Raw genomic sequence first — 17,143 nt, forward strand, 5'->3', positions numbered from 1 at the left:
TTTGGGTATAATGACTTGATATATTAATTCTGATATATATATATATATATATATATATATTAAATAAATATTTATTTAAAATTTTTTAAACTATAATTTTTATTTTTAAAATTGAGTCTCCGTTAGTTATTAACGAATTCAAAATTGATTTGTTTCGATTTAAATCACCATTTTTTTTTCTCAATTTAATCAAACTTATTTTAGAAGTTATTTCGGTCAACCTTTTATCGAGTCATTTATTGGTGCATACTTATTTTGTCATTTATACCTTCCAACTTAACAATAAATAAGAGATAAAATTATTGGTATTTTTTCTGGGTTTTTTTATGTATATATTATATGTAAATCATTTAAATCCTAAAATAATTATGTTCTTGTATATGGAGTTGACACAATAAGGATTATCGATTTAATAATGGATTTCTTCTCTTTGATTGTGTTTCGCTTTTTTCTTTCTTTGCTCCTAGGTCTCCAGCTTCGACTCCCGGTCGAAAGTGTATACTTTGACGCTCAAGTAAGTGTTTGATCAAAGCTTTCTTCACAAAGTGACACTATCCTCGAGATCTTGTAGTCTAGCTTCAACGACCATCTTCCAAGACACCGCTCTTCCCAGGCCAGAGTCACGTCTTCAAGACTTTTCTCTAACTCGGCCATGTCGATTGCCAGCGTTGCTTCTTTTCTTCAAAATACGCCCTCTTTGAACAAGCTTGATTAAGCTGAGTCTCGTACTTGTGAATTTTTTCTTTTAGAAAAGAGTTGGCTTCCAATGCCGCCTTCAAGAAGTTTGTCGTCTCGGCAAGCTCGTGCTCCAACTTAGAGATCTTCTCTATCAAAGTCGCATCGACTTCCTCACCCACTAGTCGAGTGAGAACCAAAACTCAACTATGCATCTCAATGCAAGCCAAATCAAGTCGTCTCATGTGGCCGACCACACTACCTGTTCCTCGTTTGGTGTCAAGCTAACTTGAACACCTTTAGCAAAATGTAAACCACCCCCAAGCAAGGGAGTGGTCTCTTTGGCCACCGAGTCAGACGATGGTAAAAGACGAGGACTCGGTTCCAACTCTCAACTAGCTCCTTATTCTATGAACGTTGTGGTTACCATTATATTTCTAATTAACGTAGGATTTCCAATCCAAATTATAATTTATGTTACTATTTTTAAAGATATAAATAAATAAATTCTTATATTCTAATGACATATATAACTTGAAAAATTTACAATAATGATGCAATATTTTTTTGTAATTTATAGTGAAAAAGTTATGTTCCAATACATGAATTTAGTTTTTTTTTTCAATTTAACTAAAGTTTGTAATTTCTAATACGATTATAACTTTTATTTTTTTTTCTGCTAATATATAACTCTCTTAAAAAAAGTTAAAAATAAAGTGAAGTGCTATTTACAAGCTAAATTTCAGTATTAAAAAAAGTGAATTTGTGATAGTAAATGCGATTTGAACCAACTTAAAAATTTTAAAATCGTATATTAAAAGTGTGACCTTTTTATTGCAAAATCAGATTTTTTTTAAGTTTGATTTTTTTATATAAATAATATTTTAAGATTTACCCTAGAAACTAGAAAAAAAAAATCACACGTTTAGTAAATTTTCACACAAGTTGGTACAAATGGATTAATGATAGTGGATGGTTTTCTAATTTTGTGATTGGTACCTACTTCACATGCAGAGAGACAATACTTTTCAAGGCACAAAATTAAAAATCAATAATATTTTTGTTTTTGCAATAAGTGGGTTGCGTTTAACGCAACATGTTTTTTAAATATGCGATTACACTTTTAGCCAATTCAATTAAGCCACTATATTTAAATAAGTTTAATTAGGTTTAAATACGATATTATTCTTCAAAAAAGTTATAGAACTTAGTTCTTCAAAGCATAATTATTTGTTTAGTCTTTCAAACAAATTTGGTCTCTCTTTGTTATGATTCGTTAGTTACCTATGGAGTACACATCACCAAATATCACTTATGATTAATCATTTTACTATAAAATAATTATATATAATTATTGCATGAGGTTAGCTTTTATTTCTTTTTTTTAGTTTATAAATTGTATTGAACCCAAATTTTACTATAAAATAAATTATGTATTAGTTTATTCTACGTGTGCTGATGAACCTGTATTCGATTTTTTCCTAAAGAAAAATATTAATAATAAAAATAACGAGTATAAAATTAATACGGTATAATTGATATGTACCATAGTTTTTTATAAACAGTAAGCTGAATCTTTTTTACATGAAATAATTGAATGGTGTTTTCACACTATACACTAAGTTGTCATAATAATACGAGTATTATTTTTATTCATTAATATATTTTCTCTTTTCTTATTATCTTTTTTATTTAATAAAATTGAACTTAATTAAGTTTCAAGCATCTTATCAATTTTTAATAATTTTAAAGAAATTTTTACTAAAAATTTGTTTTATTAAATATTTAAAATATTTTTTATTTTTTCTAGATAACTTACTATTTGATTTTGTTATTGAAATAACTTATCTCTATTTTCATTTTCTTATTTTTTTTTCAACTTATCTTTCAACTTGTGTTTTTATTTTATTTTTCTTTAACATGTCAATAAAAGTTAGAGTTAAAAATACATAAATATTATCTATTGATAAAAGAAATTAAATACAAAATATCTAAATAAAAAAAATACTTGATCTTAAATATGTTTGAGATTCTCCATCAACTAAAAATAAAATATTTCATAATATATAAGTGCAAACTTGGTCTTACAAAAAGTTTTGTAAGATTCAATTAAGTTTAAAATTTATTTTTTAGTATTCTGTAATAATCCTTTAAAACATATTCTAATGATATTTGTTGGAGTTATGAAAGTACCTCTTATCGAATTATCTATAAATATATAGTTTTCCGCATAGGTTAGAAGACTCAACATGAAAGAGTGTATTGAAAATCTCTTTACTATAAATAAAAATATTTCATTTCTTAATAAAAAAACAAAATTTAATTAAAAGTATTAAAATTTATAAAGTAGTTAATAAAGTAAGATTAAAAATAACATTTTGAAAACAATGAACACTTATTAGAATATAGGTTATGATTAAAATAAGTTAAAAAGGATGAGATAAAGATTAAAGTATTAACTAATGTACTTGAAACTTGAGTAGTGTGATAACCATTTACATAAAATAATAGTGGCAGTTTCCTCATGGGGCAATTTTGCATTGGAGTATGTGGTGGAAGTAAAGTATCTTCAGTTTTCCATGAACAACCACTGCAAAAGGTCCTTTTCAAGAATCAACCATTGCCATTAATTCACAAATCTTTATCACAACAAAATCATTTTCTTTGACTTCTTCTCTACTTTTCTTGACTTTATTCTATAAATGGGAAACCAAAGGAAGAGATTCATTCAAAAATAATTATGCATAAAAAGCAACTCTATCTCAAAACTAATTATAATATTGCTACATGATTATTATAATAGTAGTGGTGGTGGTGCTTTTAACTACGGATACAATATCATCTATGTTATCAAATTAATGTAAAAACGTTAAGAGAGAAAAAAGATATCAAAAGGGAAATTTTTTTATTCCATTCTCATAAAAATATTTATACAAGAGAATGGAAGAATCTAGGTCCAAGTAGATTTAAAAATTATGATTCCCAATTTTTTTGTGGTCCATAAAATATTAGGATTCTACACTTTTTTTAGAGATACATCGTATCTTTATATAAAGAATCAAATCAAACAATATTTATAAAATAATTAGTCAAATAAGAGATATTAATAATAAAAATATTATTACATTTTTGTATTTATTGATTTTCCTTTAAAAAATATGGTCTCATCATAATACAAGATTGAGTTTGTGATAACACTAAATAATTTTAGTTTAATTAACTTTGGTCTTAATTTTGGGTAAGTCACTTGCACATTTTTCTCCCATCGTCAAAAAGGTTCATCCATAGCTAATCTTTCTTAGATTGATTTGTGTTTCAAATAGTGTAATTATCAACATGCTAAATTCATTATTTGGTGTTAACTTTACCCATTTAAACCAATGCCTTATTATTGTTGTCATTGTTCATAAAATATAAATAACTAATAAATTTATTAAAAAATACAATTTTGATATCATGGCATACTATAGTAAAAAAATATGAATTAAAAATATAAAGAAAGTTTTTAACAAAAATATTTTGTTAAAATATTAGTTAAGTGAATTATTAAGCACTGTTTTTAAATTTATTTTGTTAAATCAGAACTTAATTATGATTTTAATAATCCTTAAAATTAAGATGAATTTTTAGTTCTTCAGATTTAAAAAAAAAATCATCGCTTTCAAATCTTTAAAAAAAATCCCTAAATTACCGAATTTAAAGGACTAAATGATTTTTTTTTTAATTATTCTTAGTCCTAAACACTATTTTTGAGATAATAAAACTATATTTTCAAATTTTAGATATTTTTATTGATTTGGAAGATCAGAATTGAATTCACTCCAAATTGAACAAATACAAATTAAGTCTTAAATTAAATATGTTAATATATTTAAAAATATACACTTGAATCAGTCATTGTGTAGGTTAATTATACTTAATAATCTGTTTTTCATATTAGTGTCACAGTTTATATATTATCATTTAAAAAAAGAATTAAACTAATTTGAAGGCTCTGATTTTATTATGTAATTACTTAATTGTATTTTTTAAATATCTTTTCTTAATGATCGAAAAATAATAAAATTATAAAAAAATAGGGCGAATGGGTGAGGCATGGAATATGTTGGGAAAAAAATCAATAAATTAGTTAATAACTTTCTTTATAAACTAGTTTCACTTATGCAAAAATAAAATAAAATTATAAGATGTCTTAAAGTAATTTATTTTAGGAGTTCGATAACTTATAAGTTACAAGTTATTTCAATCAGTTTCTAGTTGTTAATATGTAGTTTATTTAATTTTCTTTCATTAATATCATTTATATAGTAATATTTTTTTAATTTATTTTTACTTGTTGTTATCTATTTACGGAGATAAATTAATTTAATTTAAAAATGTAATTGGAAAGATATTGAATATTTATTTGCACTATTCTTAGTATTTGATGGATTCCTTTTAAATGGTTTGGAGATGGAGTGAGGTTTATGGAAGTTTGAAGTAAGAAGTGATTGTGGTAGAAATTCTAGAGGAGAGATGAGGCCAACTCTTATAGGAAAGAGCGACTATGGTATCTGAATTAGGAGGCTCTCCTAAAGGGACTGAATATCAAGTAGAGTGTTAAGTCAATCAACATTTTATTATTCAATCAAAAGTGAAATTTACAAATAGGGAAGTCTCTTATTTGTAGGATTATGGTTCAAACATTTGAGAGAGAAAAAGGAGGATAATTCAAATTTGAATTTCCCCATGTGCTCCTAAAATGGTGACACAAAGAGTAGATCAAGTAACATTTGTTCACTTGTGCTTTCAAAATGGGAAAAACATGGTCCTCTTCTAGATAGTGGACATCCTAGGGTTTCCTTTAGGCTTAAGTGAGCCCAATTGAAACCCTAGTTAGACTATTCTAACCCTAATCTACACAAGGCCCAAATATATAATCTACTTGTCCCAAATGTCTTAAACTACTTGAACCAAATACAAGGCCCACAAATAACTGTACAATTTATTACAGAGTAAAGTCTGACCCATTATGATAGAAGGCCTAACGATGTTAGTTAAGGCCTTGAGCCCTTCAAACCACCACCCTAGTTATTGTTCCCTAGATTAGAGGTCTTCTATAATTTGTTCTAGACTTTATCATATCATAGAGTTAACCTCATCAAAGATGATCATGGGCCCAATAAGCATGGATGGAGGCCTAATCAGGCTCAATCTGCTTGTAGGCTCCTGGTCAGGGTTATAGGTTTTCAACCTCTTTATTATGTGGATGTTGTGGTTGGATGAGTTTCCATTATTCCCTTCCTCTTTAGAAGAATTTCTCCTGAGATCTGCATTGCTTTTAGTGATAATAACCTTATTGGTGTTCATGGTTTGTGCTTTCCTCTAGGGTCGAACACCATCCTATAAATGCCAAACAACAAAGTTAGTTGCACATGTACAAGCATTCTAAGAAGGAAAATTCCTCCAAAGACATTATTAATAAAAACTTGACACATAAGGGTCATGCACCTTTTATCAAATGAGAGACATAGGTACATGTTATTAGGAGTATTTTTATATATTTTTGTCTTGTTTTATAATTTTCTCCCTTGTGTTGTTTCTATGTTTCTTTGATTGATATTGGTTTTCTAGACAACTCAACACAAGGTTGATTTAAAAAAGGGTTCATATCGTTGACAATGTGATAAACTTCATCTTCTAGCTTGGAGATTCAATAATGGATTGTTGATTTGAAGTGGCGAAAGCTAATGAGTGGAAGATGAACCCTCGATGTTGAAGTGTAAAGAGAGAAGAGATTTCTAAAGGAGAGGTTGGGCCAACTCTTCTAAGAAAGAGATTAGGGTTTATCCTAATTAGGCAACTATCCTAATAAAGACTTAAGAACAAGCATAGGCTAAATTTTGGTAGTAATTTCTTACTCATTCAAAAGTGAAAATTACAAAGCCTCAAGGTCCTATTTATAGATTTATTGGTTGACCATTTGGAGAAGCAAAGGGTTGGAAATTTGAATTCAATTTAAATTAAAAAAAAAACCATTAAAAGTGATGCATGGAGTGGATCAAGTGTCACTTTTCCGCTCATGCTTTCCATATTAGAGCATGTGTTCAAGACATGGGAAGCATGTGCCCTTCCTCAACCCTAGACCGACTTAGGGTTTCTCTTGGGTCGTTGGAAGCCAAATTGAAATCCTAACTAAGTTAAAGAAAACCTAATCTAACCCTAATACACTTAAAACCAAAATACAAACCCAAAATCCTAGACTTCTTGGCCCAAATACAATGCCCAATTATTATACACTACTTGGCCCAATATAAGGCCCATGAAAACCTATTCTACTCTATACAATATTTACAAGTTAAAGCTTGGCTCATGATTATAAGAGTTTGGGTTTGTTGAGGTTAATTAAGTCCCCATCGTCTCGTATTCTTCTGGTCACGGCTCTAGTGGTTTAGGTAAGGGGTCTTCCATCATCCCCTTCCTCTTGAAAAGTATTTGTTCTCAAATCTAAAGGGTTTGTCTCATCATCAATACCACCTATAAAATGAATAAGGTCAGATACATTAAAAGAGGTATGTACTCCATAATTCTCAGGTAGATCTAACCTATATGCATTAATATTGACTTTCTTAAGGACCTAAAATGGACCATCACCCTAGGTGTTGAGTTTAAACTTCCTCTTTTTAGGGAATCTGTCTTTTCTCAAATGAATCCAAAGTCAATCCCCTTCATCAAAAATCAAATCTCTCTTCCCTTTATTATTTTGTTTTGTGTACCTCTCTGTTCTATTTGGTTCATAACCCTCTCATGAAGTTTCTTAATAAATTCAGCCTTAGATACCCCTTCCTTGTGTATAAATTCATGTAGATTAAAGTACCAACTCTAAAGGAGTGAGAGGGTTAAAATCATATACAATCTCAAATAAAGAGATCCTAGTAGACTTATGAACTACTTTATTATATGCATACTCTATGTGTGGAAGATACCCATCCCAAGATTTGTGAGTTTCCTTCAAGATTGCCCATAACATAGTGGAGAAAGGCTTATTGACTACTATAAGTGTCATAATCCAGTAATATTTTATATAAAAAGATAGGCACTTAAGGATTTAGATTGATAAAATAGTTATAATTCAACCCCTTATTTAGTAATTTAAACATTTTTACATATTTTTTATTATAAGATGAATGTGAACGATTTATTCCCAAATTTGTGTTAATTTCAGGATTCTATAGGAGAATGTAGATAAAAGGGCTAAAGGAGAATGGCCAAGCTAAAACGACAAAGTTTGAACATTGTAAACTCGCCCAAGCAAGATCACTCTAGAAGATCTTGCACAAGGCTCACCCAAGTAAGGAAGTAATAACTCGCTTAGAACATTTGGCTTTTTCTCGTCACACTCGCTTAAGTAAGTAATAACTCGCTTAAGCAACATGTCACTTAACCCAAACCCAACTAGGTTAAATAGAAGGCGTGAGGCATAACCTTAGACATCATTGAAAGAATATAGAGAAATAGAAAACCCTAGAGGAGGCAACCATCAAGAAGAAACATCTTGGATCTTCTTTTCTTGCTTGTAATGGCCAACATGAGTCGTTAATTCTTCCCTTTGGGGTTAAGAGTAATTTGTTCAAACTTTTATGTATTGAGGTGATGTTTATCTATAATATTTAGTTATTGATTGATGATTGGAGTTATCATTTTATTCTAAAAGCTTGAACTAATCATGATTTCAATCCTTAGATTTGACTAGAAAGTACTTCTAAACATTTTACCTAAATGATAATGCTTAACATATTTGAATGCTAAGAATAAATTTGAAATGTTAATTATTTTGTAACATTTGTTCTTAATGATAATGAGATTTTATAAATATGTGAGAAATCGATATTTAAGAGACTCTCTTAATAATTGTGTATGCGAGGAATCGATATGAATGAATTTTATAAGTGCATCAATATCAATCAAGATGGAATATTATATATGTTTTTGAAAAAAAAAATATACAAACAAGTGAGAAGTATGAACCCCAATATCAATTTTTCCAATTGACTCATACAAATCATTTACTTTCCTTTATTTAATTTCTTGCAAATTGACGATACAAACAACCTTTCCGACAAACTTTTACACATTTTCTTATATTTAGTGAATATTATACTTGAAATTTTATAATTGTTTCTTGTGGATTCGATATACGTCCTTAGGGACAAATTATTACTTCTGACTTAGTACACTTGCCGTAAAATAGTCATCAACTACCTTTATTTGCTCATTAGTTTGAAGGTGATAGGAGGTTGAAAAGTTAAGCATAGTCCTTAACCTCTCCCAAAGTGTTCTCCATAAATAGCTAATGAACTTTGGGTCTCGATCTGACATTATATTCTTTGGTATGTCATGAAACCACTTATCTGGGAAAGAGTTTTATTATATTGCTTTCATCATCCACTTTGTGGCATGGTATAAAATGGCTTTTTTGTTAAATTTGTCCATCACCACAAAAATAGAATCAAAGCCCCTTTGGGTTCTAGGGAGACCAAGGACAAAGTCCATACTAATATCTTCCCAATAAGCACAAAAAATGGGTAAATGAATGTATAGTCCATGAGGCATTATCTTAGACTTGGCATGTAAACATATGATTGTGCCTTTGAACATTTTTTCACATGTGGGCCAAAACAATTTTTTCTTTAAGTAGACTTAGAGTTTTATCAACTCGAAAATACCTCATGAGACATCCCACATGTGTTACTTTGATATGGAGTTTTCTATGAGATCCTTGGGATATATAAATTTTTCCTTCTTAGAAACCCCCATTGTGTCCTATGTTAGCAACTAGCAAAGGTGAAGGAGAAATCAAAGTCTTGAGCATACATCTTGGATATGTGATCAAATATGAGTCTTAAGTTTTTAAAATAATGTGTGCCTTCTAGATCAGGTACCAATAACAATATTGGACTTTCCTTCCTGTATTTAATCACATAAAAAGAATTGCTCTAAAATCTTCATCCATTTTTCACATCTTATTTTTAATTTATGTTGATTCTTCAAATATTTAAGTGGCTCGTGGTCACTATGAATGACAAACTCTTTGGACACAAGATAATGTCCCCAAGTTTGAAGGGTCCTCGCAAGATCATAAAGCTTTTTGTCACAAGTAGGATAGTTGAAAGAGGCACCATGTAATTTTGCACTGAAATAAGTAATGGGGTTTCCTCTTGCAACAATACAACACATATGCCTACTCTCGATGCATCACATTATAGTTCAAAAGATTTTGAAAAGTTAGGCAAGGCTAGAACTAGTGCATTGGTGAGTTGAGCTTTAAGCTTTTGGAAAGCTTTCTCATGTTTCTCTTTCCAACAAAATGTGACATATTTTTTTCACTAACTCATTGAGTAGTAAAACCAGACTAGAGAACTTAGGCACAAAATGTATGTAAAAACCTGTCAATCCATGAACTCTTTACTTCTCCCAGACTATGTGGTGTTGGCCACTCTTGGATGGATTTAATTTTCTTGGGGTCCATATGAAGCCCATTTTTAAAGACTACAAATCATAAGAAAATAAAACTTTCAACACAAAGGTGCATTTATCTATATTGGCAAACAAATTATTATTTCTAAGAACTAACATCATTTCCCTAAGATGTTGTACATGCTGACTAAGACTGAGATTGTACACTGTAATCAAAATAAACAACTACAAACTTACCTACGCAATCCCTATTAACATGATTCATAAACCTCATGAATGTGTTGTGCATTAGTAAAGCCAAAAGGCATCACCAACAACTCATACAATCCAAACTTGATTTTAAAAGCGGTTTTCCACTCGTCACCTTCTTTGATCTTTATCTAGTGATAACCACTCTTCAGATCAATTTTAGAAAATATTGAGGACCCATGCAACTCATCAAGCATAGGAGTTAGGTGCCTATATTTTATGGTGATGTTGTAGATGGCTCTTTAGTCACAAAACATCCTTTGTTTTCCATCCTTTTTTGGCACCCATAAGATAGGTACGACACAAGGACCGAGACTCTTTTGAATCCAAGTCTTCTTTAACAACTTCTGAACTTGAGATTATATCTCCTTAGTCTGTTGAGGACTTGTTATGTATGTTGGTCTATTAGGTAGAAGCCTAATTGGACCCTCACATGGGAATGCATAATCAAATTCATTTAAAAGATTTTGGATTTTTGAGGTAAAACCTTAGACTTAGTACATAAGGCAATGCACACGAGTGTTCATTTATAAAGAAGGAGGTATAAAGGTTACTCAATAAAGAGAACTTTTTTTATTGATTTATTTCACAAAATATTTTCTTTCTAACTGACATCGTGGGAAGGAACACTAAATTCCCACACCTCGGACACATCTTTAGTCTTAATTTTTGGAGTTTTTGTTCTCCCTGTCTTTTTTGTTTCATCTACATTTGATCCTTTAACATTGGTGTAGGTGTCAAAGGATTAAGCACAAACTTTTATTCCTTATGGGTGAATGTAATCTCGTTAGTAAGGTCATTGTGCATGGTTTGCTTGTCAAATTGTCAAGGCTTTCTCAATAAGATGTGGCAAGGTTCTATTAGTACTACATAAGATAAAGCTTTATCTTCATACTTTCCAATGGAAAACTTAACATTCACCTACTAATTTACTATCATATCCCTATCTTCATTTATCCAATGCAATTTATAAGGTTTGGTAAGTAGCACAATAGTTAGATTCAATTTCTCAACCAGTCTAGTGCTACTATAGTTATAACACAACCCACTATCAGCAATAAGAGAACAAGTATTTTCAAAAATATTATATCTTGTGTCGCTTTTATTTTCAATTTCTTTATAGTTTATATCTATTGTAATTTAATTTATGTTTTATTAAAAAAATCTTTGGATGACTTTAATGTACTTCTCTCTTTTTTTTCTAATAATTACAATTCTGGCTATTTTATTTGTGATTTATAATTTGTATTAATTGTTTTTTATAATTACTTGTATGTGGTAAAATGAATTGTTATATAATTTAATTGTATTATATAAGTAACACAAGTATATCAACTTATTAAACATAAATTTAATTTATTTAAATATAAGTGCTTTTCGGAACAATTTTTTTAATTTATTTTTTTGAAATATTATTTTTATTCATATTTGTAGTGAAAAAATACTTTTATTTTAATTTTAAAAAATCAAATTTTAATTATGTTTTTAAAATATATTTTACAAAATTAAGAACATATAAGATTATAAAATAATTAAACAGATACTTGATTCTTACTAGGGCAAACTTTTTAAGTCTAGAAAAGTAATAAATATTTTAATGCTTTTAACATTTAATCACTTTTAATCTCTATTATAAATTATCAAATCATCACAAGTTTTTTATTCTATTACCTCAATTCAATCATTCATAAAGTTTTCACTGATTTCATTTTTCATTTTATTTTATTTTACTTTATTTCCTTTTCACTTTATTTTCTTTCCATTCTCTAATTCAAACTTATGTAGCACAGACACTAACACATACACTAATACGACATGGACACAGATATACATATAATCTCTAAAATATAGGACATAGGGACACAAATATATATATTATATAGTTATGGATTATATAAATTACAATAAAGATTTATGTGTACAAGTATGTTTCAAAAAAATTTAGCAAAAAGATGTTTTTCATGGCTGGTTCAAAAGGATTTGTTCATTATTTTTATAATTATAATAAAATTTTATACAATAAGTTTGAGTTTTTAGAAAATTAATGTATTTATCTTTTTAAAAATTGTGTTACAATTGTTAAAAATCCAACAAATATTTTTTGAATTAGATACTTCATCAATATGTGTCCTAAGAGTGTCAGTGTCTCGGTGTCTGATACGTATATCCGACACGAACACGCCATTTAAGAGAAGTATCTGAGTCTCGTAGATTAAAAAAAAACTTATAAGAAGGATATTAATTGATTTCAGTATAACATATATTTAAGATTTAATTTTTGAGGTTTCCACACATATTTGGTTTAAAAATTATAAGAACATAAAAGAAATTAAATCAAACGTAAGATAATTTTATAATTTTTTCTTTCTTCCTAATAGTTACAAAGTGAAAAAAATCAATATATATATATATACACTTTAAAAAATAATAAAAATATGAATACTTGAGTCTTTTGTTATTTACACCACCATTATATTCTTCTTCTCTCAAACTTGTGTTGAATTTCATTCTTTCTTTACTGTTTAAGGTTACCATTTAAAAGAACAGATTCTTTTGAGTTGTCCAGGATTCATTTATCTGGTTTTAGCTTGTTCAAATAGAATATCATAATCCACTGCATTTTGAATACAACTACTTCCTTAAATAAATAAATATATATATATATGATATTATTAAAAAAAGTCTTTCATTTTTTTAAATATTTATTTTAATTTTGTAAAATCGATTAATTTTAGTCTTTCTTTTTGGTCATAGACATGATGATGTCTGTTAATGGCTGACGTTTGAGAAAAGTGGACTACAATACTCCCAGGTGACAAACTCGAACAAAAAAATACCGTTTGATGAATTTTTAACGTTATGCCTTCAGATTTGGAAAGACAGATTTGGGTTTCCTTACAAAGTAAATAGAAGCGAGCTACTTCTACTGCATTATGAGGGCACATGCAAAAAATTTAGATTTCTTTTTGTTTTATATGAAATTCTGATATATAAAAAAAAATAGATTATATGTTCTATTAACTTTTACTCTATTTTATAATTTAGTTTGATAAATTTCTTCTAATTTTTCTTGTTTTATAAATATAAATATTTTATTTCTCTATGTTTTAGGAATGATAAAACGGGTTGAGTTTGGCGGGCCGGTCCGTCGGTCTGTCATCATTTTGTTGGGACGGATTAGTTTTTTAACCAGACAATCTGTATTGGTCCAGTTAACCTAACCTATCAACTTATATTGGTCCGGTCCATCTAACTCGCCAACCCAACAGGTCACAAGCAGAACGGAGTCTGCCTTTTTTTTTTTATACTTTTAAAGAGTAATCTCATGCTTTTGGAATACAAATTTGTGATAACCAATGTTTTATATAGAACTTTATTTACATTAATTTCTTTATACATCATTTTATTTTTTGAAGTATTATTGATATTTATTTTATTTTATTAGGTATTAAATTTTTTCATTAGAATATTAAATTTGTATTTAATTATATTACTATTTTTATTTTTTTTTAAATGATATTAATGATCATAACAAAATAAATATATCTAAAATAAAAAATAAATAAAAATTTGAAAAGTAATAGACCATTCCGTCCTACGACGGATAGGTTACTATTTTCAACCCACCCTGCCTCATTTTTTGTGGGTGGATCGTTTACACAAAATTTTATAATGATAGTTAACTCTTATGGTAGTTTAAGAGAACATGTTTTAGAAAAACAATAATGATTTAGTTTTAAGGTTTTGGAAGTTAGGTAGTGACTCAAGGTATATTTTTATTTAGATTTTCATAAACTTTTGAACGATTATGCATGTATATGTTAAGAGGTTTACACTAAAGTTATATTTAATTTTATTGTAAAAAAACTATAATCAATACCCAATTACTTTTAAGTTGCAGAGGGAAGAACTTGTAACCGGGAAGTTGAAATAAAAGAGAAATTTGGAATCTATGTTGAGATTTGGGAAGAATGGGAAACATGAGTCCTAAATTTAAAAATGAAGAGAAATAATAATTTGGGTGTATATATTTTATAGAATAAAATAAGAACGTGAGAAGAGTGTCGTAATCAAACCGTCCACTTGGCGAGTATCTCTGGTTTCTAATTAGGGAAATCCAATGGTCGTTTTCGCAATCTCCATTGGCACACGTGGTCCATGCACTCTTCCCCACACTTACCCAACACTTTACTGCTACGTGTCCACCGCCACGTCTCTCTCTCGCACGTGTCTCATTACTCGTGTCGTCTCTCCCCACTATTCCTATAAACCCAACCTCCACTCCCTGCAATCCCCTCCATGTTTCTCCAACCTCTTTCGCTGTTACTCTCACTCACTTTCCAAACCCTAAAAACACAAAAATGGAAACTGAAGGGGCCTGCTGCATCACCAACTTTCAAACACCTGCTGCACACCACATCTCCAGGGTCCACAGAATAATGTTAGGCTTCCGCCCTATCGCCCCCAAACCCCTCCCCGCCGCCGCTCTTTCCGATGCTTCTTCCTCCGAGACCGCCGCCGACGCCTTCTCCAGATCCACCACATCCAAACGAAAGCGCGCAAAAGGTAACGGTAAAACCACCACCAGGCACTGCACTCGTAAGAGAAACGCGCCTCCTCCGCCGCCACCGCCTACAACGCTCCCGCTGCTGCCGGAGACTCCGGTGCCGAAGAAAACCGCCTCCAGAGAAAGCCACAAGAGCGCGCCGGTGTGGCTGAGTTTCGGGAACCGCGGCGGTGCAGTAACGTCGGTGGATCCGTTCTGGTTCCCGGCGGCCGGATCGGTGGTGACGGTGGAGTGCGTGACGGAGATGTGGCGGGAGGAGGAGGGGCTGGGGTTGGGGAGTGGAGACGAGGAGAGGAAGGCGAAACTGGAAGAGGACACGTGTCCGGGGTTTATCTCGGACGGTTACGGGAGGGTGACGTGGACGAATGGTGCGTACAGGGAAGTGGTTGGTGAGGGAGGAGTTTGGCTGGCGATGAAAGTGAGCGTAGCGTATCCGTATCGAGGGTTCACGGGCTGGGTTAGGGTGCAGTACGCTTCTGGGAAAGAGAGAACCGTGCCGTGTGACGTTTGGAGAATGGATTGCGGTGGTTTTGCCTGGAGGTTAGACGTTAAAGCGGCTCTTACCTTGACCCTAGCTTTGTAATATAATATATAATATACCTCCACTAACTCCTGTTAAGGTTCTTCACCAAACAGACAAAAGAAAACTCCCATTCAAACGATACCGTTTTCTTCCCTGCCACCTCCACCTCCACCTCACTACAATAACTCTGAAATATATTACCCTATAAGGCTCTTGATCGTAAAGTGTAAATTATCGCACGTGCTTTTAGTGAGATCGGAACGTTAGTTTCTGTGTTGGAATCTGTATACGAAATATGTATATATATATTAATTATATGGGATGTTATGTTTTGGAGCTTTGATGGTTGCGCTTGGTTCTGGTGTTGATGATCGGAGGGGGGAAGAAGTAAAGTTGAAGGTGATGATGAAAAAGTTAAAAATTAGAAATTTTGATTTGATTGGATTGGCGTGAGGATAGATCTGGGTTGTATGAATAAAGATGATGTGATGGGTGGGACAGATGGTGAAGGAGGGTTGGGAGGAGAAGCAGTAACAGTGTTGGTTAGTGTTTTTGGTTGGGTGGGGTCAGGATGACATTCCAATATGCCATTATAAGCTCCTCGGAAGTTGTTCATTGCACCACGTCGCTGCATCTCACTACCATGCATACTTTTTCACCTTTTTCCTTATATATGTTTTGCCTTTCTTTCGTTTTTGCTTCTAATGGAAACACTACATTATAACATCCTTGCCAAGACCCATCCTTATCTTCCAACTACGTACACTACCCGTCACCCACACACCAGAACTACTTATATTGCAAACCGATATGCTTTTCTTACGCCTTATTACTTACTTTTCTTATCACTTTTGGAAAACGAATATTGCGAAGCGATGCCCTTCATTCATCATCAAAGGTTTAATTGTAAATGAGTTGCAGTCAAATCCGTGATGATATTTAATTCAAAATATGTAACACTATAAACCATAACTCAGATATTAGGTAGATGAAATCAAATGGAAAATGCTTTGCGCAAGACACTTTGACAAGAGTGCTAGGAAGACTTCATATATGATACTTGAAAAGGAAAAAATGTAAGTTGCATAACATGGATAGTGGAAATAACATCGGAGAGAGTGAGGGATGGGAACCGGAAGGACTTATCCAAGGATACAACAAGAAGTTTTCGAGTATCATAACTAGCAAGTTACTTTTAAAATAGTAAGAACCTAATAAAATTTTGAAAAATAATTATAAAATAAAAGAAAAAATGAAGAGAGATAGGGAGGAAGAGAAGAAGATGAACTCTGCATGCTGAGATGAAAATGAAGAAGAGAAGAAGGTGAGTGAGAGATGTGTTTTCTGAAGCAAAAGGTTGCGCTATTTATAGATGGAGAAAATAACCGCATCCCACTACATGAGCAAAACTGTTTCCCATGGTCAAGGCGGTTCCGAGCTGTTGCAGAGAAGAAGACTGTGTCTTCCTAGAGAGTGCGGAGCAGATCTGGATCTGTTGAGAGCACGCACGTTCTAGGTGATTCATTCAAGGTAGGAACCGTTTCTGGATGTCTCCTTAGGTTGCGGAACATTAGGACTCTATCCCACGTTCAACCTCTGCGAACGAGGGTTTCGAACGTTGGTCCTCTACGAACGAGAGTTTCAGAGGTTTGTGCGCACACTCTGTTTTCCGT

At 31.3% G+C, this 17,143-nt stretch overlaps 1 protein-coding gene across 1 annotated transcript; it reads left to right on the forward strand.

The window, feature by feature from the left end:
• The first annotated feature begins 14,661 nt into the window (after positions 1-14,661).
• LOC137822325 (uncharacterized) lies at positions 14,662-16,196 on the forward strand. Its single transcript, XM_068627210.2, has one exon. The coding sequence runs from the start codon at positions 14,742-14,744 to the stop codon at positions 15,528-15,530; it is 789 nt and encodes a 262-aa protein (XP_068483311.1). The 5' UTR covers positions 14,662-14,741; the 3' UTR covers positions 15,531-16,196.
• The last annotated feature ends 947 nt before the right edge of the window (positions 16,197-17,143 follow it).

The sequence above is a fragment of the Phaseolus vulgaris genome, chromosome 9, assembly GCF_051622355.1.
Source record: "Phaseolus vulgaris cultivar YP4 chromosome 9, ASM5162235v1, whole genome shotgun sequence".
NCBI classification, from domain to species: domain Eukaryota; kingdom Viridiplantae; phylum Streptophyta; class Magnoliopsida; order Fabales; family Fabaceae; genus Phaseolus; species Phaseolus vulgaris.

Coding starts and splice junctions, on each gene's coding strand:
- LOC137822325 (XM_068627210.2), top strand. CDS start 14,742: ATGGAAACTGAAGGGGCCTGCTGCATCACCAACTTTCAAACACCTGCT.